We start from the raw sequence: 27,364 nt of genomic DNA, 5'->3' as shown, positions 1-27,364 counted from the left end.
TTCTCCATACACGCATTGTTTGGTATCTTAATCATCCCTAACACCCATCGTTTGTCCATCAGTCGTTTTGCATTACACATCGAGAACCTCATGTGAATGTATAGACGTCCACTTCTCCAATGAGAAGATTTGACAGTTCAACAGTGCTTTTATTTTATCAGTCTAAATTATGATTATTGAACATTAGATCATAGTAATACTACACTTTGAACACTAGATGGCAGTATAAACTCACTTTTGAAAGTATTTTTATGCTGGTTTGAACAAATGAGTTACATTTAAATAGAAGTAACTGTAATTTAAGCAATGTGTCCTCAAATTGTAATATTCTCTCTGTGTGTTTTGTTTGAGGTCTTTCAGAGAAACTCTTCATAGTAACTATTAAATCACAAATAAATGTATGATCTCAATATGTTTCTTCTTTTTCTTTCTCCTTCTTCTTTCCAGTCTATTCATCTGTTTGTTTTTAGACAAACAGTGATCCAAGGTAACCTTCATGTATCATCACTGTGACACTCCTAATGCTCCTCACCTCCTCGGCTTCTGTCCAGGCTCTGAAAATAGGAAAAACAAAACCTGAATGAAGGTTGACAAAAAAAAAAAACTGAAGCACGAGGAAGAATATCAGTTGAGTTTTGACCCTTTTACTAAGGCAGGGATTTAGCTGTGCTCTTTTTTGCTCTGGACTGCAAACACAAAGTACAAGTACAATATGGAAAAACTGTGTCCTAATTAAAATAGTTTTATTAACCTGAATAAAAGCCAACCTACCGACTGCAGGAGATGTATTTCTGAGCTGAGGGCCTCTCGCACATGCTCGAGGTCTTTATGTGTTTCCAGCTCTTTCCTCAGCCTGGTAAACAAATAAAAGCCACGTCAGTCACAAACAGCAGTGGGAGGAAAGGACCATTTGTAAAGAGAAGCTTCAACAGCATATATTTCAATCTCCTGGGATTTTTCTTTGTTTGCTTTGCTACGTTCAGTTTTACCATGTCTTTGTGTTTTATTGCTGGAGATAAAACTGATAAAACATTTGCAGTGGTTCAACTTGTGCAACTTCACAGCCAGAAAACCCTGGATAGTTTTTTAGAGCTAATATCTGGGAGGGATTTGTTATAAGCTACTATATCAATGGACTTTATGGATTCTGCTTCTGTTCCCTCCAGTATGTAACCTTCATGGCACAACTGTTGACACACACCAGTAAATGAACCCTGTCTGAGGCAACTGTGGTGTGACAACATTAAGTGGATAAATTTAAGGATAATCCAAAATAAATACATATACACATCTGTGTGATACATGGCATGAGTGAGGAGGGGAGTCTCTCTGTGTTTTAAAGAGCAGCACAAACACTAATAATCCAAAAATGTTCACCAGCCTTTTAAACTGCAGTCAACTTTGCTTGGTCCCCACTATTGTGTATTTGTTTATCTCCCCAGGGACCTGCTTAACACAGGTATAGATATAAGGAAGGCCCCAAGGGACATATTAGTAAGCAGAGAATGAACTGACACCAATAAATCAAGTGTAGAAATTGTCTCTCACACTGAAACCATCCACCTGGAACGCTCTCTTTAAAGTATGTGGCTGCAGCAAAATAAAGAGGAGGAGAGACAGATGCAGGGGGAATGCATCAACTGAAGCATCAGCTTCAGTAATGTTGAACACACATCATACTCTGGTTACAAGCAAACTACTGCAGCACATTTACTGGTCAGACCTGGTATTTAGCTCATCTTTACTGTAGTTTGTAATATGACTATTGTGTTTACACTGCAGCTAAAACTGGAATAAACTGAAATGTTGACTATATAAAAACACAGACTTTAACTTAAAGGAAATGCAGATTTTTCACATTATCACTCAATCAGCAGTTCAACAACGATCTACTGTACTTCAACAGAAAATAAAATAATTATAAAGTATTTGGTTTTATATGTATTATGAAAAAAATAAATCACACAGTGGTGTAATAAAAATACGGGAAAAACACCAGAGAAGACTGTTGTCCTTTTAATATATTTCCAAAGCCTGCCTTTATGACAGTAAAGTAAATCTTCACAGTATAATTTCATGAACATACAATTGTGTTACTCATTTCAGTTTATTTCTGAGAAAACCATCACATTTCGATTCACGCTAGACGGCGCCTGGGCTGTGATTGAACCGTTACGGCAGATGCGTGAAGGATCTATACGGAGCTACACATGAATCGAAGACGAGCTACCCCTTTGCTTCTGTTATTGGAAGTAAATGAAACAATAAAAGAGCCAAACTAAAATTGCATTTTTCAGTCTGAAGACCAAAGGTGGTGTTTTAAACTTGACTCTTCTCTGTAAAACTTACAAATCAGATTTTTAAGATGAGTGAACTGTTTCAAACAGAAATGTAGTGTTTCTCAAGGCAAAACACTAATTTGGCATTTTAGATTTGACGGCCTCTGAAGGTTTTTATTTAATGAGACCTAACAAATAATGTAACAGTAATATGTCAGTGAAGAAAATCCTACATGTACAACTTTCAAACATGTAAATCCTGAGGTTGAATATTTCAGTTACCTTTCTATTGTGCGACTGTGGACAACCTACACCAGCGGAGACCCCGTTCTGCACACTGAACACTTTTTAAATGACTGTAGCACTCATTCAAATTGACATGCATTCAATTTCCAACAATCAATAAGCAGAGAGTTAAATATGCGTTTTAAAGAGACACCGCAGCGGCTGAAGACAGGATTGATGGTTTCAGTTCAGAATGGATGATCATAAGAATGACTGAGACGGAGGCCCTCCTCTCCAAAGCTACATCCTCAGCACTTCCTGAGGCTAATAAGCCCCGGGGTAATGAAGGGCCTAGTGTGTTTAACGAGGCTGATGGATGAACAGGACATGCTACCCACATGCATGATTTAAGCCAAAGCTGACAGAGGGAGGATGGACTCACAAAAAGGTAACATAAAGAGGGAAAAAGACAAGAGAAATATAAATAAAACTGATGAAAGTCAAGGTATTTCGGGCACAGAAAGAACATCTTTGATTCAAAACTGGAATGAATGTGTTTTAATATGAGCTAATACAATATATTGTAATATAATTGTGGAGTTTTGTTACCACTTCACATGCATAGCATTGTAGAGAAGACATTATCCAAAGTAGTGGCATCAGCAGCAACAATGTCCCTTCCTTCCTGGAACACTATTGATCTCCATCCTTTAATTAAATAAAGGAAATCTCTTTGTGTAGAAACATGGTGGATCAGCACTCGCCAACCCGTCATGTTTCAATAGAGGAGATCCCCAATTCATATTCTACTGTGATGAGCACAAAGCTGTTCTAGATGTCTTTAGTGCTGGCTGCTATTCCCTGCTTGAGCTACAATGCTACATTTCATGGAAATGACTGCTTTATTCTTAGACATTTCTCCCACTCACAAGGACATAGACTTACTGCTACAGTATAATTAACTGGTACTGATAGGTTTAGCGACAAACTTGATGAAAGACAATTTAAGAAAAATCTGATATAATGAATGAAAGAGCAAAAAAAAAATCTTTCCATGTGTTTCCACTGAGGCCATGAAAAGTCTTTTAATTGTTTTAAGGATGGAACCCGGTGAAATACCTACTGGAGATGTTGGACAAAGACTCATCATTAAAACATCGTTAAAACACCAAACCAAAACTTGTGTTCATCCATCCAGTAGAGCACAGGTGTCAAACTAAGGCCCACCAGAGGGTCTAATCTGTCCACTGTTTTAGTAAGAGAAGTGGACAGAACACAACATTGAGACCCAGACTAACCAGCAGACGGTGATGTGCCCAAATTGCACTTATTTTTTTTTTTAAGAAATTTATTTTTTTAAGGATAGTTTATTAAATATAAACGTTCTCCTAATTTACTTGTTCTTCTTTGCAATAAAACAAATGGAAAACGTCTGGAGCTGTCATTACTTACAGCTTGCTATTGTGTTATCTTACTGGTCTGGTCTGCTTGAAATCAAACTGGACTGTATATGGCCCCCAAACTAAAATGAGTTGGACATCCCTGCAGTAGAGGACCTGGCACTTGTTTTCACAACACTTCACCAAAGTCTGCTGACCAACACAATCTCTTTAATTAGAAATGATCTACAGTGTGGTATTATACAAAATTGAATTCAATAAAACAACCAACGAGAGCACAAGACGTCTAAAAGTCATAATAGATCTCCAGGAAATGCAACACAAGTAGTTTTTTTTTTACCTTCTTCAACTTTCCTGACAATGCTGACATCATTTAGTAATAGAATGACTAAGGCTAACCCTCCCTTTCACATAGACCAAACACTTGTTTAAACAACGGGTTGTTTTGCTCCACATTTCTGTTCCTCCTAGAAACTCATCACTTCACCTGAAGTTTACCCCATGTGGAGCAAACATGCTCAGAAAGAATGGATTTATTCCAACCAGAGAGAATCAGATCAAGTGTTTACGTGGTTATTTGGAGATTCCAAGATTATCACAGGTTTACAGCACCCCGAATAGAAGGGATTTTCATGTGTTTGAAAATCTCTTCTAATGGGGCCAGTCTGATTTTTATTCTGATAATTGGTGGAGTATCAGTGTCCATGTAAACATAACAACTGGCAGTATAACTTGTAATTAGGAGGACAGAACACCAAATCAGGCTTTACAATAAACCACCAGGAACAAGTGATTTCTTTCCTCACTGCTGAGCATGAAATGAACACTTGGTAAACACAAGGTAAAATGAACAATGTTCCAGTAATTGTTGCAAGCAGAGAAAAACAGGATGAGGCAGGTAGTACCTGATTAGTGGTTGTGTCAAAAAGTTTCCTGCGCGGAAGTGCTAACGATTATATTTTAATGTGTCTGAGGTTTGTAGAAGACAGATTTGTACAGACATCTGAGATAAGTAGCTATCTCCTACAAAGACAGATTTGTTTGCGTTATCAATTTCCTGATCCTTTGTTTTGTGACACACACACACACTGTAAGTATGTGAATAAATGTTTGTGTTCCTCCATATGCTGAATTTATGTGCATAAGAATGATGCACGATTCCACTAAAACCAAAAGTGTATTTATTTGTTGGTGAGTCGCTGGATAAGCATAGCTGTACGCCCCTCATTCATTCTCCCTTACAAAACTCCCAGTATCAATCACATTAGCCTCTGTTTCTTTTTCCCCACTTGTTGACTGAATGAAATACAGTGCAGATCAAAGCCTTAATTAAACTAAATGCTCTTAATGCTCTGTTATTTACACTTCTGGATTTGGACTCCAGCCAGCAGGATAAAGCGGGAGAAACTGGGCTTACTGGTCTATTCAGCACTTTTCACAGTATGATTCAGATCCACTCTTTGTAAATAACACCTTTTATCTAAACGGACACGCAGAATGCTGGGGTGAACAGTGTTTCTTTCATCGGTCCTTTCAAAGTGCAACACTGTAAGAGTGGCCGCAACTATTAGAGCTAAGGCTGAGATGGATTTTAACAGTTATACAGAAAATCACAGCGGTTGTGAGGCCCGGTGAGAGAGTCTTCTCATGACACAAAATACTCAAGTAATTTAACATCACAGCTGCTCAGCAAAGAATACTTTGCAGCTGCACAAAAGCCTCTATGGAATCACACTATTAATGAACTGCTAAATAGCCTAGAGCCGTGTTTATATTTTCTTTTGTTCTTTGTGCTTTTATGTTTTATTTGCCTTCATTTCCCTGCAGCACTGACGGTGGAATCATGCCTCATAAGGCTCATATACCCTGTGACATGATGTAAGTGCAAGTAAATCAGGTCCCGTATGTGTTTAAATGCATAAAGCTCCCTCCACATCCAGGCATTAATCCAGTACTTACCTTAGACAGGTGCTGTCAGTGAGAGGTTTCTGACTGACAAACTGGCTCTCCGATCTCAGAGATTCTGTCATCGCTTCAGCTCCGCTCAGCTGGTGATCCAAGTCTGTAGTCAAAAGTAATAAATGATTTCCCTTGCAGAAGACAGATGCTTTATGTGGGTGCGCTTCTAAGACATGTGCTGAGGCAATGGGACATGTTTTTTTTTTTGTATACAGTTGCTTACTGATCTTACTGTAAGATATTTCACCTTTCCCACCTCCAAAGCTGTTGGTTTTTGACTGACAGCAAAGTTGGATTCAGACCAACATTAGCTATCAGAAGCCAGTTTGCAATATCACACCACTGCGCAGCATATCAGTGTCTGCCTTAAATTTCAAGTATCTATTACTGAAAGTGGATATTATTTAGTCTGCATACCAGAAACCGCTAAATCGCATCTAGACCAATTTATATTTTTTATATTCCAAACATGCTTAATCCTGCATTTGTACTGAGTAGAATGTGAGAATAGAGTATACCATAGTACTACACATAGTATGGTATACTGTATGTGAGTAAAGCCCCTTGAACACAAATTTCAAACTTATCAGTCATCAGTCGCCTTCCTTCCAACTTAGTCATGAAGCCAGAAACTGACATAGTTTATGTTCAACTATTCAACATCTGGGCTCAAGATTCAATCACCTTGGCAGCACACAAGATGGAAAACCGACGATCTGCTTTAGACTGAGAATGCATCTGAAAGAACTAAGCTCTGAACTGAAGAAGCTACTTGGAAGAGTGGCGAAACGTCTTCAAGGAACTCTACAAGTCCAGTTGCATTTCTTTAATGTTTTTGGACATGATGACAGTGTTGGAAGAAAAAGAGAGCAGTTGCTGTAAATAAGAGATCTGCTTTACGGAGACGTAAAACATCTATGTGCGGTTCACCTTTCTGTCTGTTATCCAGACCCTGTAGTTCAAGCAGGAGTGCTCTCTTCTGTGTGTCCATGGAGCTCATGTGACTGTTTCTGCTGCACATCAGCTCCATCTCTGATTGTAGAGAAAAAAAAAACACAGATCTCAGCAAAAAGCCTTAAGAACAACTAAGAGACAATCACCAGAAATTCTTAATGTTTTCTTGAATTTATGATGCTCAACAAAAGAAAACTGATTGAGCTTTTGTTTTGGGGAATTCACTGTACAAACAAACAAAAATGTGTTATTAGTAAGAGGAGCTACACTCCTGATGTAATGAAGTTCTTTCTATCCTACATTTTAAAAAAACACAATAATCGTGTAATAATATCTGCTAATTAACCTTAAAAATGAAATGAACACTGTGTCCTTTTTCTGTCCCCACACTCCAAAACAGCTTCTACTCAACAAAAGTTGGCAAAACAGGTTTTGAAAATGATTTAATGAAATTGGAATTTACAGATGCTTATAGCTCTAGTCACACATTTCAAGCTTTCATAATTTCTCGTTACCTGGATCCAATTATAAAGCATCTGAGGACGTACACTTGTGCCTTTCTTATGATCACCTCAGTGCAGTACATTACTGTATCAGCCTATTTAGATGAATAGATGGCAGATTTTAAAACACCGAAGCTTGTTTCCAAATAAATAGTATTCTCTCCAAAACCTCCCAGTTCCTTTTATTTTGTGGTCCACACAACATCCCAGCAGACTGTATAATCACGGAACATTATTTAATTTCCTCCCAAATAGCAATGAATTTAGTTACTGCTTCCAAATGCGTTCATTCTCTTCCACCATCATTTATATTTTTGAACCATATCCTTCTTGAAATCTGACTGACTCATTCTTGCAATGCTGGAAACATGCCACAAATATTTAATGCAATTCATCTATTTACTAGCACATCCTTTACCTACCTGCTGCTACTACATAAAATAAAGAAATAACTAATGGTTTTAAGAAGGGCAGTCTGGGTCACGTCTGCATTATATGACGTCTGTCTACGGTGACAACGGTACAATAAAGTGTTTTATGACCTTTGTATAATGACTCCACCTCCCTCTGCAGGTCCAGGAGCTCAGTGTGTGTTTGGCACTCGAACACTGTCTCTCTGTTCCCTCGAAGACTGAAGTCACTGTTGAACCTTGAGATCTCTTGAATGAAATTTTCCTCTTCTTCTTTGGACTCCCTCTTTATTTTGGCCTGGTATGAAAAGGAGGATCACAGGAAATGCTCCGAACTATAATACTGATACAGCTGCTTGTGAGGCTACTGCTACATTTGGTGGAGCTAATTTGAAGAAAAGAAGAAAATCTTTATATTGACATATATATGACTTTATATTGATAACTTTAACGCTCTTTCTGAAATGATCAAAGCAATACTTTTCACAACTGTGGCAGCCATTTGAAGAAACACTGGAGCGATTCTTCATTCAGTGGGCTACAGGCTAGCAAGCTGATTGATAAAAGTGAGGATTAAGAAAGTTTTTATAAAGAAAAAAAATAATAATTCTGTGGTGTTCAGTGGCAAGAAGGTTGGGCCAAAATGCAGACACAAGAGGAAGCAAGAATCTGGAATAAAAAGCACTGCAGTCTGGGCACGGAAAATCTAAAAAACCAAAAGCAAGACAAAAACTCAGGTAAACAAGGAAACATACTAGTAAAAAATGAAGCTACAACAACCGTCAGATCACTCAGAGGCAACGCTACAGACAACTGATCTTCTTTTCTATTTCATATCATTTTAAACGTACTACCTTTGAAATTAACAACAACTAAAAATATGGATTTGATTAATCAGAAGAAATGACATGAATTGGTTATGAAAATAAGTTATCAGAATCGCCTGTGGACAAAATCCGTCTGATTTTTTTTTTTACATGCATGACTGTTTACAAGTTCATACTGCATGGAACCAGTATGATTGGAGATGTAAATATTGATTCAGGCTTCCAACCCACTAGACGTTCCCTGAGGTGGCTCCCCCGACAGAGCAGCTCCTCAATTTGCTTCAACATCTGGTCTTCACATTTCCTCGTCAGATCATGCTGCAGCCTCGCCGCAGACAACCGCCTAGCCTGGAGCACAAATTGATGACTGGAAAGTCAAGACACAAAATCTGACAGACAGATGTACAGAGAGGGAGGTGCATTAATAGTGTTCATGTGAAAGGTTGGCTATGTTAATGATCCCAGAGGAGGAGAAATGAGATACATGGAAGTTCTAGCTGGCACAATCATTATGTACTACGCACTATGAAAGACGGATGATTTATCTCATCTTGAACTCCTGTGACTACTTGAAAAACCTGGGTTTCTTTTTTTAACCTAGCTATATAATTAACATAAACGTTTCTCATTTAGTTCTCATTGCTGCTTTACCCTTTAAAAAATATACAGTACACCTCTGTAGGAAAAAAAAAACTGCCAAATGATATGGAAAGGTAAGTTCTTGCCTCAGACATGACTTTCAGCACAGTTTTCAGTTACTTGAACTGTCAAGAAAGATGTGAGTTTATTGTCTCTTATGTGGGAGCAGCTTCCAATTTTTTTAAATACTGTAATTATCTTAAGACAGCTCTCATAAACTGAAAGACGTTACATCAGGAGAGCTGTAAACACACTGTGCAGTAAACACAGCCTGCATCTCTGCATGATATAAACAATCTCAATGCTCCATCTTTGGGAGTTGGAAAGAATATCATGTGTTTTCCTGCTGACAGTACTGAGACTGACATGGCGCTGTATTCAGCACCATTTCGGATTAGACCTAGTCATTTGCGCTTTTGATCGGATGTCCACTTTTACAAGCACAGGAAGAAGTTCGCAGTATTTCTGGAAGGTCAAGGAGCCTGCCTATAACGTTATATCTCGCATATGCTAAAAGGTTTCACTAATGTTATCCGGTGGAAATTAGACATTGATTTTGCAGTGGCACTTGTAATCGATCCTTCGCACTGTTAATGAAACGAATTGTAGAGATTAAATGTTTTAAATCATATAGAGGATCAGCTCATCAATATGCCAATATGCACTTCGTTATCTCATGTGTCGCTAATACTTCATGCAGCTTCAAGGTAAAACGGCTATAAATGTTGTGTTGCTTTTTGTTTTACAACAAAGTCGTTCTCGCATTTATAAAGATATCCTGCGCCTTCTGACACACAGACAAAATAGTAAAATATTAACCAATTTATCCTATATAATAAAGCTGTTCCTGGTGCGAGATGCGCAAAAGAAGACTTATCTGCAGACACAGTTCAAAGTCTGAATAAATGATGTGCCACAGTAGAAATGAGCACCAGGCTGTGCAAACATCAAGCTATTCTATCATAAATCACCTGTTTAAACTTATCGCCCATTGAATTGTACTGTAGGGCACCCTTTTAACAAATGCAAGCTCAGGAGCCGGCACGAATAATTTATAAATCAAAGGTAATCTTTTTAAGCATGTTGCAAACACCGTCACCTTCAGATATAAAATGTATTTGTAATTTAGTGGCATTAAATGAGGGGGGAAAAGAATAATTGAGATGTAGCCTCACCTTTTTATCAAGTTCCTCACTGGTCTCTTCATATTTTGCTGTGGCAATCTTGAGCTTCTCATTGCATCTGATGATGGCCACTTTGACTGAAATAAATCAACCGATTAGCTAGTAATCTGGAAAAGCTGGCGAAACACTGAGCAACATGTCCAATTGAATTAGTTTACCTACCATAAATGTGACTGGATGGTAGTGTGTAAAGAGGGAGGGAGACAAGGTAAAACATTGCTTTGCTTCCGTAACATGTCTTGTTTGAGACTAGTGGACGGAAAACATCGAAAATACATATTTAGGTGTTTTCTGTTTTGTTTTTTTAATTGACCTTTCCTTAAATGGAAAATAAATGCATATTACTGTTATTTTGATTAGACTATACCCAATCATTTCACATTTAAACACAATATTTAAAATAAATAAATAAATTTAGATACCACTACCAGCCATCTCATCTTCAGCAGAATTTACATGCACAAAACTATCCTGTTTTATTCTTATCAAATGTATGCAGGGAAAGTGTTTTGTATTGTGGATATTTTCTGATTCATGGGGTTTCAAGGACATATCCAAAATAACCTAAGGTAAAAAAAAAACAAAAAAAAACAACGTTGTGTCTCATATTTAAACAAAAGTCAAAAAGTAGTCTGAACTCATATTTCTGTTCTTGAAATGCAAATTTACACTGTCTGGCATTACACTGTTATACTCCGCTATAATAGAAGAACAAAGTTCGTTCTGACCAGGTCATTAACCAGATATCACCTCCTTACCATGTTTAAATAGAACATTTCAGAAATCTTGCTAAACAAAAAATAACTGTCGTAATATAAGTGATGAACATGTATACCCATATTCTGCTGAACCCGACAAGGTAGCATTATAACTAGCCCTCCTGTTTTAGCTCTTAGCTTTAGCTTCTTTGTGCTGTAATAAGCTAATTAGCAAACAACAAGAACTCTTACCATCTTTAATTTTTTGTGTCTGTTCAGTTAATTGCTGCTCAGTGACAAGTATTTGTTTAAAGAGGGTGTCTAAACTCATTTGGGCTCCACAGCTGGTTTAATAAGGTAACTAAATCAAAATAACCAATCCTATAACTAGCAGCTAGTTAGCCTCCTAACTCGGTAAGATAGCTAATAACATAGTTAAGTTCATTCCGTCCCATCCTGCACTGCGGCTGGCAACGGTTGGTTGGATTTTTAGAAATATTTCTGATAACCAAACAAACAGCACTGCTTTAATTTATTTTATAATAATGCGACTTAGAGAAGCAGAGTTTTGTAAAACATATAAATAAATAAATAAATACATAATATTTTAAATAAGACTTTTCAGATCAGCTAACTAACTGCCCGTGCCCCGATCCCGGAAGTAGCCTCAGCTAACACTGTTTAGCTAGGTTCATATTAGTTAACAACCTGATTTACTTGTCAAATGGGGACAAATCACCTAGTAAACAGTGACAAATATTCCGTTCTGGATCAGCTGGTGGTAACTTAACCAAGTAAGTGCTAGCTAACTGGTTACCTGCAGTACAATGGCATTGATCAGCCTTGGTCACTGTACATTATATGAAGTGCTGTATTTCAGCACAGTCAGCGTTCTCAAAAGTGATCCATCGAGACAATCAGCGCACGTCTGTCACACTATTCCTGACTTTGACCAATTTTCTCGTTTCACTGCTGAGACAGAGGGGGGGGGGGAAGCTTCTGATCCGGTGCCACGAAGCGCATTACAGTGCGAGACGTTAAATGACCCGAGGACTACATCATTCTGACATTCATTTGCAAAATTAATATCACATATTGATTAAGGCTTTTCATAAATCACCAGACCGAGCCTTCCTCTGACTGGCAGCGTTCCCTTTGGAGACTTTAGAACAGCAGAGTCATCAGATTGTTACCAGACAATTATCCCTCATAGTGGGCCGAGCCTGTCGTTCATTTGGACTCATTTTCTGTGTCTTTCCCCGTCGTGCTCTCAGTAATATAGCTGGCCTGTGGCATACCTATTAAACAGAACTGGAAGTCGTTTTTTTTTAAGAAAAAAAAAAAGTGACTGCTCCATGGCAGGATTGATTGATCTACCTAATCGCGACTTCCTTTTCAGTAAGGGATCATTCACTGGCGTTCAAATAAGCCACCGCATCCCATCTCCGAATGAACCTGCTCTGTCTGCATGTGTGTGCAGGAGCTGATTTACTGCGGTGGGCGCCAGCGTCCTTGATTGATTGGGCCCGTGCTTTAACGCAGAGAGAGAGAGGCTCATTGACATAGTCTGGTCCTACATATTTAGCCAAGTGGATTAGCTTCTGAATGCCATACAGGCAATCAATGAGCTACAGGAAGAGTCCATGATGCATCATCCCTGTTATTACAATCATGATGTATCTGTAGGATTTCCAGCCATCTGGCAGTGAAATGATCAGAAGGATGTCTACATACCATTTTTGAAATACTGAGTTCGAAACACGTGGTGATGTTTTAAAGCGTCACATGGCTTCTCGGCATTATTATTTTTTTTTTAATAGTGGCATTTTCCCCAACACGACCAACAGATGGCGACACTCTCACAGTGTCCGCTCTCCTCCGGGCAGGTTTTCCTTCCTCAGCGGAGCGCTATCAGGCTGCTCCAGCTGACAACTCTCAAAAGCATATTATGTAGATGTTATACGTGCAACGCCGTGTCCGAATACCTAACTGTCCACAGTCCCTTTAGTTGGAAGCAAATGTTGCATAACACTTTTTTTTTTTTTTTTTTTTTGCCAATTGCAAATGGGATTAACATGATGGCAAACTGGGAGGAGCCACGCACATGCTTGAAATATCCAGTGTGCGGCTGAAATATTTCCGTTCACCTTCAGATTTGGACCCAGCCAGCTGTCATGTGTGTGTATGTATAGGCTGCTTCACAGGCTGGCATATTAATCATGCCATAAACACTGGATTCGTGCCCTTTGCCCTCTTCCCTGGCTGCGCACACGTTTAAAACAAGCCCACACACATCCAGACTTAAGTCTCCCAGTCCTGGTTTAATTTCATTCAATGTATGGGCACTTAAATCTGTTTTTATTTAGACGACATGTGGAATGAAATCATTTCATTTTAAACAGCTACTTTTGTGCGTTTTTGAGCTGAAAAGTTGACCAAAGCTGTAAAAGTATAGCCTTGTATTGTTCAGCCTAAGTGGCGTTGATTTTATTGATTTTTCTGTGCTGCCGATGTATTATTGACATTGAAAGGGAGTGGGGAGCTCTATCATTGTAAATTTATGATCAGATTGCCGTACTCCAGTGCGAGGGGGGGAAAGCTGGCACTCTCCTCCTGCTGAACGCGCTAGAGAGCAGTGGGACTCCAGTTGGCTGTGTGCGCTCAGACGCACAGACGCAAGCATCCCACTGGCTGGACTTTTTGCCTCCACCGCTGCTCTGATCCCCTGTCTTTGTCTAGTGGCGGTCGAGAAGACCACCGGCGCGGAGGGGAGACTAAAGAAAGAAGCCCTTCTTTTTTCCCTTTGCCGTTTAGACTACTGAGGAGTCCGAGAAACTGTAGAATCTGGACTTTTTTATTTATTTTTTTTTTGAAGGGGGAATAATTTCTCGCATGAGACGAGCTGGATCGGTTCTGCACAGCAGAGCGCGCACACCGTTTCAATGGATCCAATACAGTGGAAGTACCCTGGGAATTAAACTGCTGTTAAATCGCCTTTAGTTCGCAAATTATAATCCAACGAGTTTTTTTTTTGGTTTGTTTGTTTTACGCGCAGAGGAAAACGATGATCCTCGCAGTGTTGTATGTTCTGCTCCCTCTTTTAGGTAAGTTTACTTTGATTAGCGCCAATAACTGCTCTGTTAAACCAAATCAGTGTGGATTATTTGGTAAAAGAAAGGTTTGTTAATAAGCAGGGGAGTCTCGCAGAGGCAGCGGTCCAAACTGCTCCAAAGCTTAAAAAAAGTCAACCAGGGGCTCATCAAACTGACCGTGAAAGGGTATCTTAAATCGGCAGTTCTCATGATGCCACTAAACTAACTGCGTGGAATAACTATCGCGGATGATGATATTCAGTTCAGTAATCCACGCCGTCACTGAGCAGCCTATAAAATCTCATCTCTGTGTTATTTTAATCCCCGAGACTAAACAGCCGATAAATAAAAAGCACATCGATTTATGTTATTTATTTATTTATTTGACTTTACTTGACTGTGCTCCTCTGTTCCCAGATGTGCTGTCTTACGCAGAGGAGAACCTGCGCGCCAAGGCGAGCTGGCTGGACTGCGTTAGGGCCAGCGACCAGTGTCTGAATGAGCCGGGGTGCAGCAGCAAGTACCGCACGATGAGGCAGTGCGTGGCCGGCGGCAAGAAGAGCAACTTCAGCATGGTGGCCGGCCTGGAGGCCAAGGACGAGTGCCGGAGCGCCATGGACGCGCTCAAACAGAGCCCGCTGTACAACTGCCGGTGTAAACGGGGCATGAAGAAGGAGAAGAACTGCCTGCGCATTTACTGGGGGATCTACCAGACGTTACAAGGTTAGCCTGGACTTTTGGTGGAACTTTATAAGATGCGTAGTCTCCCTCTTGTCAAACTGCATATACTTGGACGTGTTGTTAAAAGCTGGTCACACGGCCCCTCGGGGTTTTTGTTTGCCACATTAAGAGAACACCCTGCAGCTTATATGAAATGGGTCATAGGTTTGTTAATCTGTCCTGTGAGATGAGGAGTGATATGATTAGTTGCTCCTCCTCCTCCTCCTCCTCCTCCCTCCTGCTCAGTGGAGGGGTCACAGTCAGCCCTCACCCTCTCTTTCCAGCTCTGCGATCCTCCCCATCCCTCCTGCCATAAACACAAAAACTCCAAAAAAGTAGCACACAGTCGGTGTGATTATGCACAATCACTCAACATTCATTCAAAATTTGGCCCCCTGACTCGGCCAGAGCTGAGATATACTTTTTGACCTCCTGAATCACTTTCCTTGGGCGTAATGGAGCGTGAAGCCCCTCAGCGCTGTGGCTGTGCCATCTTAAAGTGTTGATCACAGCAGGGAGGGAGGTCGGTGGGAGAAGGGGGGGGGGGGGGGGGGTGCCTCTCAGTCCCCAAACTGCATCCAGCTCACGGCCAGACCAGCGAGTGGACTTCCAGTTGCGCAACACAGCTGACCAACCTGCCTAATCAAGCGTGTGGCTGTGTGCCAGCGTGGATATCGACTGACCCAGATAACCCATGTCACATGCGGGCTAGCGTGGGGGGGGGGCGAAGGGTGATAAACAGACCAGGACGGGGGTTAAAAACAAATATCCAGTATCCATCTCCAACGTGTGCTTCTCTTCCTTTCACAGGTAATGATTTCTTGGAGGATTCTCCGTATGAACCGGTGAACAGCCGTCTGTCTGACATATTCCGCCTGGCTCCCATCATGGGTAAGAGCACATACGTGAAAAAAAAAAGTCTTCTCCGTGGAGGCTGTCACTCCATCTCTTCTTTTTTTTTTACACCCTTTCACTGGTCACCTGTCTCAGCTGAGAGACGGTTAAGCTCCGAGCCGTGCATGCCCTCATGGAAGGTGTCAGGTTTTCTCATCCTCCCTCATCCTCTCCGCTATCTGTCTTTCTCTCCCCTTGTTCTCGCCCCCCCCAGCGACACTGCATGCTGGCTGGAAGTGACCTTGCATGGGGAGCTATAGTTCTGAGTCTCATCAAGCAGTGGATAAATGCTTTCCATGCTAAGTGGAGGGGTTGGGGGGGTTGTTGTCCCTGGCGAGTTTGTCTGTGGCTTGGTGGACAGCTCCCTTTTGCGGCTGTCTTGAGTCCACTTCTTGGAAAGAGTGTGAGTGTGTGAGGGGAGCAGGACAGAACTTTTCTTTTTTTTTTTTTTTCTGTGTGGGAGAGATGCAGAGTGAAGCCTCTAGGTGGCGGTGTTATTCCCTTCTTCGCAGCCGCTCGGACAGGTACCCTCAGTTGGTCAACGCTGTTGTAGGTTTTTAGGCTGTTCTGTTTTTTTTTTTTTTTTTTTTTTTTCTTTTTCATTCAGTCATGTCGCTTCATTATTCCACTGCAGGTGATGAGGGCCGTGTCAAATCCAACAGACGCGCTCTGCCTCCACATTCTCAAACAACAAGGCTGATGTTTTGACCTTTTTTGACAGAAAAAAAGAGCCTCTTCTGTCTGTTTCCTCTGTCATTTTTATCTCACAATAGGCCGATTTGCCGTAAACCGGTGCTTCTCCTCCAGCAGGGTGAGATCATGACGTGGGTGCCGAGCTGCAGATAAACAAAATCTTGGACTGCGACTTCATGACCAATTTGCTTCTGGAGAAGCACTGGCTGAGGAGCCAGTTTTATTTGTTATTTCTGTGTGCGTGTGAAGCCTGTTCGTGTCGTTTGCTGCTCTCTGTGGGACAAAGAGGTGCGCTTTCAAAGGAGAAACGTCGTGGCATTTAGTTTCGGCTTTTAAACACCACCCAGTCCCACAGAGTACGACACCCTTACAGAGTGCAGATGTGCAGCTCATGATGATAGTTGACGTCAGCGGCGGACAGAGCTGTGGCAGATTTCTGGGGTCGTTCATGTAGTGATGGTGACTGCCAGCTTTGCATGATCAGATGATCAATAAATATTTTTTTTAAAATTCTCTTGATTCTTTTACATCAGTAATTTACATCAGGGTTTTTAGATAATATATATTTTATATGCAAAGTGAAAGGTATATTGTACCTAATAAGAAAACATCTACTTTTCTACTTTTTCTTAACTACAGTATGTTGTGCCCACTTCAGATTAACTTGTGACCACTTACGAGCACCACTTTTCTGACCCATCGGTTGGGAACCACCGTGAGTTTTTCTGTGTCGTGTGAAGGGGCGAGTTCGCCGCTGACAAGAACGGAAAAGGCAGTTCAGGAAGGGACGAAGCAAAGAGAGGAACGGTGTCTGATCGTTTGAGGAGAAGCGGGAACGGGGTCGTGGACGGGCGAGAGGAGAAGTTTAATCAGCGTACGTACGGCAGGGGTGAGGCTAAGAGGACGGGCAGCGCAGAAACAGAAAGCACGTGATCGGTCTTTGGAAATTACAGGGGAGAGGTGACAGGAGAGGGATCGAGGCAGAAATGATTAGAGTTTGTTTTTGATCTCTCAGACAGCCCTGCACGGTTCAGCTCCACAGCGCAGCGCCAAGTCCCAAAAAACATACATACTTTGAAGAAGAACCAATATGAAAAGTATTCCCCATGGATTTTCACTTTTTTTTTTTTTGTGATCAACTTTTTATTTTCTTTTTTATACTGAAAAAACTTACAGGTACAAGTCAATAATACAACAATAAATCATAAGCCACGTATTCATATATACCCATACTTATAAACGTACTGTATAGATACATGAAAGTGAACAATAAAACTAAAATAATAATAAAAATAAAATAAAATAAAATAATAATAAATTACATGTGCATGTAATAAGGTCAAAGAAAAAATAACAAAATACATAAATAAAATGATTACCCCAAACACAATCCACCCACCCCCTGGATCCAGATTCCAATAGCCTTAATCACACACTACAGTTAAAGCGCACGGAGGACAGTTAGGAGCGAGTTCCAAGCCTCTATTGCGGATTCTTTGGCTCCGTGTACTCGAGCTGTCGACAACTCTAAATAGACAATGTCCAGGTACGTTAAAATCCATGCTCGGAAGGAAAGTGAGTGAGGAGGTTTCCAGCGTGTGGCAATTAGTTTTTTTGCAGCTGTGATTCCCGCCAGCAAAGCTCTCCTCCCGTCCAGTGTCAGACCCAGCCCTGACAAGTCATTTAAAATTAGTGTGGCAGGCAAACAAGGCAGCCTGATCTTGAACAACTGGGACAGATTCAAGGCAACCATTTTCCAAAATTCCGCCACTGGTGTGCACTCCCAGAACATGTGAAAATAACTGCCGATCACTTTGGAAGAACATAACGTACATGTAGGATCATTTATAACTTTCATCAAATGAAGCTTCCTAGGAGTAAAGTATATTCTATGTATATAATTATAGTGTATTTGTTGATGGTCAGGATTTCTGGATGCTAAACTTACATCAACCCATACTCTATCCCAATTAAATGTAGCTTTCAAATTTGGGATATCTTTCCTCCATGTTTTATCTAATGCCAGAGGTCTGTAAGAGTGTCGCAACACGAACCAATAAAGTCTTGAAACAAAACCACTTGTATTTCTAACAGAGTCGAACAATTTGCGGATTGGGTGTGTTACAAGAGGGCTCTGTAATGAAATACCATTGTTTTTTAAGGTAGATCTCAGTTGCAAATAAAAGAAAAAGGAGGTACACGTTATACCATATTTAATACAAATGTCCTGAAAGGTAAGTAACCCCTTTTCCCCAAAGATATCGTTAAGTGTACAAATGTTTTTTCTTTCCCAGTCAGGAAAACGAATGTGTTGACCTCCGATCAACAATCTATCATTGTTAAATATTGGAGTATGTGGGCCCCATCCAGAAGAACAACCAACTAACTTCTCCACCCTCCTCCATACAAATAATAAATATGAAATTATGGAACCAAATCTTAAACGACATTGGTGGACTGAAATGTTAGAATGCAAAAAGCTAGCAAACGAATATGGGGCTAGTATCTGCTCCTCTAGGGCACGCCATGATACCTGAGCATTAGGTTGAAACCAAGTTAATAAAGGTCGAAGTGTAAAGGCCCACTTATAAATTTTAAAGTTTGGGAGAGACAAACCGCCGGCTTGTCTTTCTCGCTGCATTGTGGTGAGATTAATGCGGGGTCGTCTACCACGCCAAATAAATTTTGTTATAGCTGATTGTAATTTACACCAATATTGAGGGGGCGGAGGAAGGGGGAGCATTGAGCTCACAAAATTGACTCTGGGCAGAATATTCATTTTAATTATAGCTACCCTGCCACGGAGTGAATTTGGCAGGTTAGACCACCTGTCCAGATCTGCAATGATTTTATTAAGTGTATTACCAAAATTGTTTTTAGCTATTGTCTGTACAGAAGAGTAGATATCAATCCCCAGATAAATAAAGTTTTTAGAAACTGGAATGGATGCAGGGATAGAAACATTACACATGGCCTGATTCAAAGGGAGCAAGGCTGATTTCTGCCAATTTATTTTAAAACCGGAAAGCTTGCCATAATCTTCAAAGGTTGACAAAACATGTGGGATACATTGCACTGGGTTGTTTAAATACAATAAAACATCATCAGCATAAAGCGAAATGTGATGGTGTGTTCCTCTAATGGTAATTGGAGAAATTGTGGGAGATATACGGATGGCCTGTGCCAGTGGTTCAAGAGAAAGGGCGAATAACAGAGGGCTGAGAGGACAGCCCTGCCTCGATCCCCTCGATATAGCAAAGGGAGGAGAGCTAGTTTTGCCTGAAAGCACCACGGCTGTTGGGTTTTTATACAGCACCTTAATCATATTAATGAACGGCATGCCAAATCCCATAAACTCAAGCACTGACCATAGAAAGGGCCACTCGAGGCGGTCGAAGGCCTTCATCGCATCTAGTGAAAGAACAGCAGCAGGGGAACTCAAGGTTTGAGCACCATCTATAGCATGCAATAGTCGTCTAACGTTATCCGTTGCCAATCTAGACTTTATAAACCCTGTTTGGTCACTGTGAACCAACTCTGTCATATGGCCTTGAAGCCGCCGGGCCAGTAATTTGGCAAAAACCTTTAAATCTGCATTTAAAAGTGAAAGGGGCCTGTAACTGGAGCACTCGACCGGATCCTTTCCCTTTTTAAGAAGGAGTGAGATTAAAGCCGAATTAACATCTCTCGAAAATGAACCCACTTCTATTGAATATTGGATCATGTCCACTAGCAGTGGACCAATCAAAGGCCAGAAAGTAAGATAAAATTCGGGTGGGATTCCGTCCGGCCCTGGTGATCTACCTTTACGCATGTCTCTGACGGCTGCTTCACACTCCTGTAAAGTAACAGAGGCATCTAGTTTTACAGAGTCATCTTCGCTAAGGCGAGATAATTTAATGTCATTTAAGAAATTATTGCAGGCATGTTTATCAAAATGATTTTCCGAACTATACAGCTCCTGATAAAAGGAGGCAAGAGAAGCATTTACTTTTTTTGGGTCAGATTGTATGATGCCATCTTTATCTTTAATGCAAAAAATATCAGCAAAGTGCTCATCCTTTCGAAGCTTCATTGCTAGGAGATGACTGGGTTTAGAGGAGTTAAAATAGTAAGTTTGCCTCGTTTTGTGCATGAGGAATTCTGAACGGCGTTTCAGAAGAGAGTTAATCTCTTTTTTAATCATTTCTTTCTGTAGGGCTGCATGATCATTAAAATTATGTTGCAAGGTGGCATCAAGAGTTGCATATTTTAATTCTAAAGCTTCCAATTTGGCCGAGCGCTCCTTATTTCGTGTTGAGGCATATAAGGTGGTGTTGCTTCTTATAAAGCCCTTCACTGCCTCCCAAAGTATTCTAGGATCAGAAACAGAGCCGACATTAAACTCCAGAAATTCGCTAAAATTGCTTTCAAACTGAGTTTTAAATGTTTCATCTCGAAGTAAGGATGAGTTAAAGCGCCACCTAGGGGCTTTAGTAGAAGATGGACGAACAGTAACCGAACAATGTATTGGTTTGTGGTCAGACCAGGTAACTGGAATATAATGCGCATTTTGAATATTTTGAAATAAATCTTGGGAGGCGAAGATAAAATCTAACCTCGAAAAGGATTTATGTCTCCCTGAGTAAAATGAGAAGTCTTTTAGAGAAGGGTTTAACATACGCCAAATATCAACCATGCCTGTATCAGCTGCCCACTGGCGTAGCGCCTCGGATGCAAGACGTTGGTCTCTGGTCTCAATGCCGCCCGTTTTGTCCATACTGCTGTCCCAAACCGCATTGAAATCTGCCCCTAGAACTAAATGAAATCCTGTGAGATCAAGCAAAGCTTTAGTTAATAATCCATAAAAAGCGGCATCAAATGCGTTAGGGGCATAAGCAGAAATAAGTGCAATGTTTTTCCCATCCATACGGATTTTGGCAATGGCCATCCGACCCGCATCGTCTGCCCAAGAGTCAATCATATCAAATTTCAGTTTTCGTTTACACAGTACCATTACTCCTCTACATTTAGTAGATGCAGAAGAAGTTGCAATGGGGTGATAAAACTTATTAGCTAAGCGACCCGCATCTTTGGATAAAAGATGTGATTCCTGAATCATAGCAAAATCTATATTTTTCTTGCGGAGAAAATCTAGTACAGTAGTTCTTTTATGTGGAATGTTAAGACCCCTGGCATTGACTGAAATGAGATTAAGAGCAGTCATACGCTAAAAGAAGTTGTAAAAAATAAAAAATAGATGAAGTTGCCTCCATAGTAGTAAGAGAGAAGTCTGGATCCAAAAAAAAAAAAAAAAAAAACACCCCAAAACAAGAAAGGACAAAAAACATCAAAAACACCAAAAAGAGCAAAGGAAGGTGAAGAAGAAAAGTACTTTCAAACCTTCCTGACAAGTCCACAACCGGACAACTAACTCAGAGAACTATGAGTTTCTGGCCACTCAAGTAAGGCAGCAACACCACCAATTATCAAATATCAAAAATAGCAGCAGTGTGAACTTTTTTTTTTTTTTTTTTCCCCCTCTTCTAGCAATAACACATCTGGTTTGTAAACATTATGTGGCACCTTTAGCAGTCTGTGACATCTTTGGACAAGCTCCCCATCCCACATACACACCCCGTGGATCCACATCACTTGTAGCCTAGGCACAGATACAGTATGAATGCACACCTACTGATGTACACATATGGCCTATAGATTATGCCAATAAAAACAATAGTGATGACGCTGGGATGAAGGAGCAAAACAAAACAAAACATTCCCATCTTCAATATAATGAAACGAAAAATGTTCATCTAAATGTCCATCAGAGAGGGGGCTGAAGATATGAAGATAAACATAAATCACGTTGTCTTACCCAGGTCACCCTGACGGGGGATGGGGGGGGTCATTTGAAGTCAGTGTCACTTACAGGTTTTTGATGCATCTCAGAGCCTTCTTGGGGTCATCAAAACGATGCTTTACCCCGCTTGCTGTTGTGAATGAAAGCACAGCTGGATACCCGATGCCAAACGGGATTTTAGCTGAGTGAAGCAGACGTTTACACTCCAGAAAGGAGTGTCGTCGCTCCTGCGTGGCCTTGGAGAAATCTTGATAGAAGCTTATTTTGTGATTCTGCCAACGGACGTCTCCGATTTCTCTCGCCAGTTGTCTCACCCGCTCCTTCTGTTGAAACCTCAGGAAGCGCACGATGAAAGGCCTTGGGGGGGCTCCGGGCTTAGCTGGCAATAACGATCGATGGGCACGCTCCAAATCCAGACCCCCTTGGAAGTCATCTCGGAGGATTTCAGGGAGGGTATCTCTCAAAAACGATATAGCATCTTTATCTTCAACCCGTTCTGGGAATCCATAAATGCGTAGATTAACTCGCCTTTCCCGGTCCTCATACTCAGTTAGCTTGGCGTTCAGCCTTTCAACTTCAGAAGCCGCAGCCGGGGGCGAGTCGCACCGCTGCCTCTCTGCTTCTTCTAGCATGTCCAAACGAGCCTCGGCGCTAGTCATCCTGGTTAGCACGTCAGCTAATTTAGCTTCGACCGCCTCGACAGCTCTTCTCGTTTCTGACACGTCTTTGCGGATGTCTGCAAAGTGTTTGGTTTGGTCGTTGAGGATTTTCGTTTGAGACTCTGATAGTTCCTGAAGAAGCTCATGTATTTTAGCAATGGAAGTTGACTCATCCACGGGCTGCCGGGCAGGCGCAACAGGAGAGGCCGGGTTAGCTCTAAGGCTAGCGTTAGCCCTGGTGCTCTGTTGTTGTTGAGATGCACTTGCATCATTTTTCCGGTTATTCGGCATATCGGTGGTGAGAAAAAGTTACAATCGGCAATTTGTGAGAGAAAAATGTGGGAAAAAAAATGCAAAAGCCGATATATTCACACAAAATGTCAAAGGGTGGTGCCGCAGCTCTCAGCCTAAGCAGCCATCTTACTCGGCGTCATCACGTGACCCCCCGGATTTTCACTTTTAAGTTATGCAAATGGGGGTCTTATGCTGCGCAGAACTTTTATATTGGAGGATATTGTAGTGCAGAACAATACCCTGTTAAACTGCACTGTCTATCCTCAGATCTGTATATTTTCAGTTTTCTTTGGATTCCTAAATAACCTGCATGTTTGTACTGCTATTATTTCATATATTATCATCCATAAAAGATAAAATCCTAACAATAGAACCCCAATGATACATTATATGGCTTTTAGTATAGACGCATAATGGAATTAGAATGTCTATGTCTGTGAAGCACTTATGATTTAGTGATCTGCGCTGAGGCTCCCAGCACGCGTGTCATGTTGGTCTCAGTCAGGCAGGACGGCTCTGTGATCCCAGACTAAAGGAACAATATGCAGCCATGATGGACCCGTAATTCCATAATCGACCCGCGTCTCTGACCGAAGCCACTAATCTCTGGCGACACCCGCGCACACAGTGCACAGATGCGCAGACACACGGCGCGGCGACCCGCCCCCTCCCCCCCGAGCACCTGTTCCCATGCAGCGACACACCCACAGACCTCGGGCTTGAGAGACGTGCGGGGTGTGTTTGCCGCTGACCCTGGACGCTGTTTATGCATTGACTTTGCTGATTTACAGGAAAATCATTAAAGAAAGCTTAGACAAGGCCATCTCAACAAGGCAGGGTTCACGGCGTGCGCAGTAATAATTCCAAGTTTTACGGCGTCTCGCGCAGGATCCTGTTCTTCATCACACCATTAGACTTTCCTCCTCATGACATCATTATCATCCCTAATCACGAGGCGGTGTAAATCTCTGGAAGAGGCTTTTAAAAATACACAAAAAAACATGCTTAATGCAACGTGTGTAAAACACTGAGATGCTAGTCAGTTTAAATGATCAAACACATTTTTATTTAAAATAAAATGCAACAGAAGCTTTTAGCTAATAGAACAAACACACAGCAGTGCCTCTGGGTTAATTTAGCTAATTATTTTGGGATCTTTTCCCGAGGCCGAGCTCCCTTACCTCTGGGGAAGTTCAGTGAGTCACAATCAACTCCCTTCTCTGCACCGGGAAATGAGCCGCACTCTGTGATGGTTAATTCTCAGTGGTGCTGTTAGAGATATGAAATATCGGGCAAATTTTGACAAAAAGGAATCATGCCGGTCTCCGAGGCCTAACTCCAGAAATAATGCCAGCACTGCAGCACCTTTAAGGATTTCAGAATGCCCCCAGGCCCTATCATTATATCTTTCCAAGAAGCGTTACAGGACCAGCGTCCCTGCCACGTTTTTCCAGTGAGATGCAATGTTTCAGGAGATGGCGCACATACGAGTAAAACACACATGAGAGACTTTTCCTTTATTTCTGTTTGGGCGGTGATTTTAACAGGTGTTAAAATAGTTTTAATACTACAGCCGGCTTCATTAAGTGTTCGTACTCAAAGCGATGGCACCTTTAAATCTGGAACCTGCGCTTGTGAACTGTTTAAAACGCATTTAACACATCGGCTGTGGTGGCGGTAAACAAAACTCCCCGTGGGTGAGGCTGAAATGAATAATATGCACCTGTCATGATTTACTGCACTTTTAATTCAGGCTGTTGATTATGACCCTCAGTTTTCTTTTCCCATCAAAATATCCCCGTGTTCGGTCCACTTATCTTTCTCTCTCTGGCTCTCTCCGGCAGCTCTATCTGCTTTAATGCCTGTCGCGTTTTATTAAAGGGCACATGAGTCCTTTCGCTGCCTGTGGAAACACCGCTGCTTACTTATTAGTGGCAAATGTTGCATGGTTACACTGAGCACGTAGATGTAAAGTAAACATCTACGTCTAGACGTGTAGCTCTGTGTTATACCATCATCGGCTGCGTACACGTTTACCGGTGCATTTTGATGTGTAACCTTTCGTGAAATCCTAGAGAGATGCCAGCTTTAAAAAAAATAAATAAATAAAAAAAAAATCAAATCAGCAAACAGAGATGTAGACACCACGCGGAGCAGAAAAACAATCATTTCCTGCGGCACCGCATGGGTTCATATGAGCTTAGAGGAAGGAGAGAGCAGAGTTTGGATGAAATGGCCGCCTTTCTCTTCCCCACTTGCGCCGTGTTTATGAGTCAGTGATCCATGCGGGAGGGAGCAATGCGGAAACCGAGAGCATTATTCTGAGATTCAAGTGGACTTAAATTACTGCCACACCATTTGGCCCGGGGTGCTGGAAAATCAAAGCGACCAAAGAAATGCACAAATACCCTACCTGGAAAGAGTCGTATTACTGTATTCATGAACGATTGCTTTTCTAGGTACCTTTCGTGTCCCTTTCAAAACATTTCTGCTCTTTATTTGCTCCTGTTTCATCTTCTTCTATTCCGATATCAAGTTGCTTTGTGACACTTTCACTATCTGCACATATAGTAAAATATCTCGCTCGCTATCATCTTAAGTGCCAGTATTAAACTAAATGAATCCTTGATTTAAAAGCAACTTCTGCATCCGTTAAATAGGTGATCTGAAGCTCCAAAACATTTATGAGATTCATAGGGCCCGGTTGCCCAGTCCGTGCCTGTTTTATTATTGCGCGGGGCAATTGCTGTTTAGTACTCGTACAATGAGAGGTGGGACAAACGTTACACGGGTCGGAGAGCGATTCGGGCTGTAAACTGACTGTCGGTTTGCCGGTCGGCAAAAGTGGCTCGGCGCAAACCCTGCCGCTGCAGTGAGACGATGGGGCGGCGGCGGTGGGTGAACACTGATAAGAACATCACAGGAGGCGCGACCTATGAATAAAGACGAGTTTATGCAACTGTCATTTTCACTCTGGCCTGCAGACTGACCTTTTGTAGTTGTTTGGCAGCTCTGAAGCGATAATATAGCATTTGGGTCGGTGGCACTTATACGGAACCGTTGTTTGCACTTTAAAACTTTATAGTAAAGCGGCCAGTTTTTAAGAATTTCAGCGCAGAATTTCAGAGCCCTTGCCCCTCAGCGTGTTTCCCTGTCCTTGGGAAGGCATCGCTAACCTATTTACCGCCAACCTCCGCATGCACCAATCTTTCTACTGGCAGCTCCGCAGTAATCAGAAACTTGTGTTCTCTGGCTCTTAATGAATTTACTCCCCGTCGCTGTGTATTGATGTCTGTTTGCTTTACAACTCTCTCCTAAAGCCCTGTCCTCCTCCCAGTTGGCTGGTGCATCGGCTCTCTGTATATCACCCACTCACCGCTCACAAACCCAAATACACCAGATCTCAATATTGTGTCTCTTCCATGTGTCAAGACTTCAAACGCATCTTGCCCTCTTTCCTCCTACTGCTGAAGTCAACCTTGAAGCGTAGCTGCGGCAGCGATCTCCGCACATATGTCGTATGTGTGTGTGTGTGTGTGTGAAAACATCTGTAAGTGCGTGGCCCGGCTGTCAGGCTGAGGCAGCGCTTCAAATCCCCCCGTGCTGACACGCGGGGCTGAGAGCCTGTCAGCACCACTCAACCACTGGCTGCAGAGGAAGTCACTCTCATTATGAGCTGCCAATGTTTAGAGATAAGAGTGTCTACTGCTATCTCTTTCCCTGCTTATATTTGTGTGCCTGCATCTGTGTGTGTGTGTGTTTATGTGAGTGTGTGATAGTCAGGGAGGGAATGCAGAGGAGTTACAGCGGTACAAATATAATTTACTGTGCTGTATCTTTTGGAGAGACCGAGTATCCTGCCTGTTCTCTTAACTTTATTTTTTATTTGTTGCTTGACTGAGCACATTTGCTCTTTTTTTTCTTTTTTCTCCTGCCATTCCCTGCTTCACGCTTATCCACTCAAATGTATTTGTAGTTGGGAGTTTCTCTAGACATAAACAGTGTCACACTGTTTGCCACCAAGCAGATTTAGTGTTTGCAGAAGCTTTTGAAGGAGTACATCACTTTTTTTTTTTTCTTTTAAGAAACACA

General features: G+C 41.5%; 2 protein-coding genes across 2 annotated transcripts in view; one reads left to right on the top strand and one right to left on the bottom strand.

The window, feature by feature from the left end:
- Positions 1 to 504: 504 nt before the first annotated feature.
- Positions 505 to 11,527, bottom strand: LOC311500811 (coiled-coil domain-containing protein 172-like). Its single transcript, XM_084562412.1, has 8 exons — positions 11,331 to 11,527; positions 10,372 to 10,457; positions 8,789 to 8,905; positions 7,863 to 8,028; positions 6,794 to 6,895; positions 5,864 to 5,966; positions 772 to 853; positions 505 to 554 (listed from the first exon to the last, which is right to left on the bottom strand). Exons 1-8 carry the CDS (start codon positions 11,407 to 11,409, stop codon positions 519 to 521), a joined length of 771 nt encoding a protein of 256 aa, XP_084418538.1. The 5' UTR covers positions 11,410 to 11,527; the 3' UTR covers positions 505 to 518.
- Positions 11,528 to 14,142: 2,615 nt separating this feature from the next.
- Positions 14,143 to 27,364, top strand: part of gfra1a (gdnf family receptor alpha 1a) — a gene marked incomplete at its 5' end in the record, with an annotated part of 102,870 nt that continues 89,648 nt past the window's right edge. The window contains 3 exons of the mRNA XM_084562143.1: positions 14,143 to 14,182; positions 14,588 to 14,893; positions 15,701 to 15,781. Of these exons, the coding sequence (XP_084418269.1) occupies positions 14,143 to 14,182; positions 14,588 to 14,893; positions 15,701 to 15,781 (427 nt within the window). The remainder of the gene's footprint in view (positions 14,183 to 14,587; positions 14,894 to 15,700; positions 15,782 to 27,364) is intronic.

The sequence above is a fragment of the Chelon labrosus genome (genome assembly GCF_963514085.1).
Source record: "Chelon labrosus genome assembly, chromosome: 15".
NCBI lineage: Eukaryota > Metazoa > Chordata > Actinopteri > Mugiliformes > Mugilidae > Chelon > Chelon labrosus.
The sequence above is the reverse complement of the archived record's forward strand: the minus strand, read 5'-3'. Positions and strand labels throughout refer to the sequence as shown.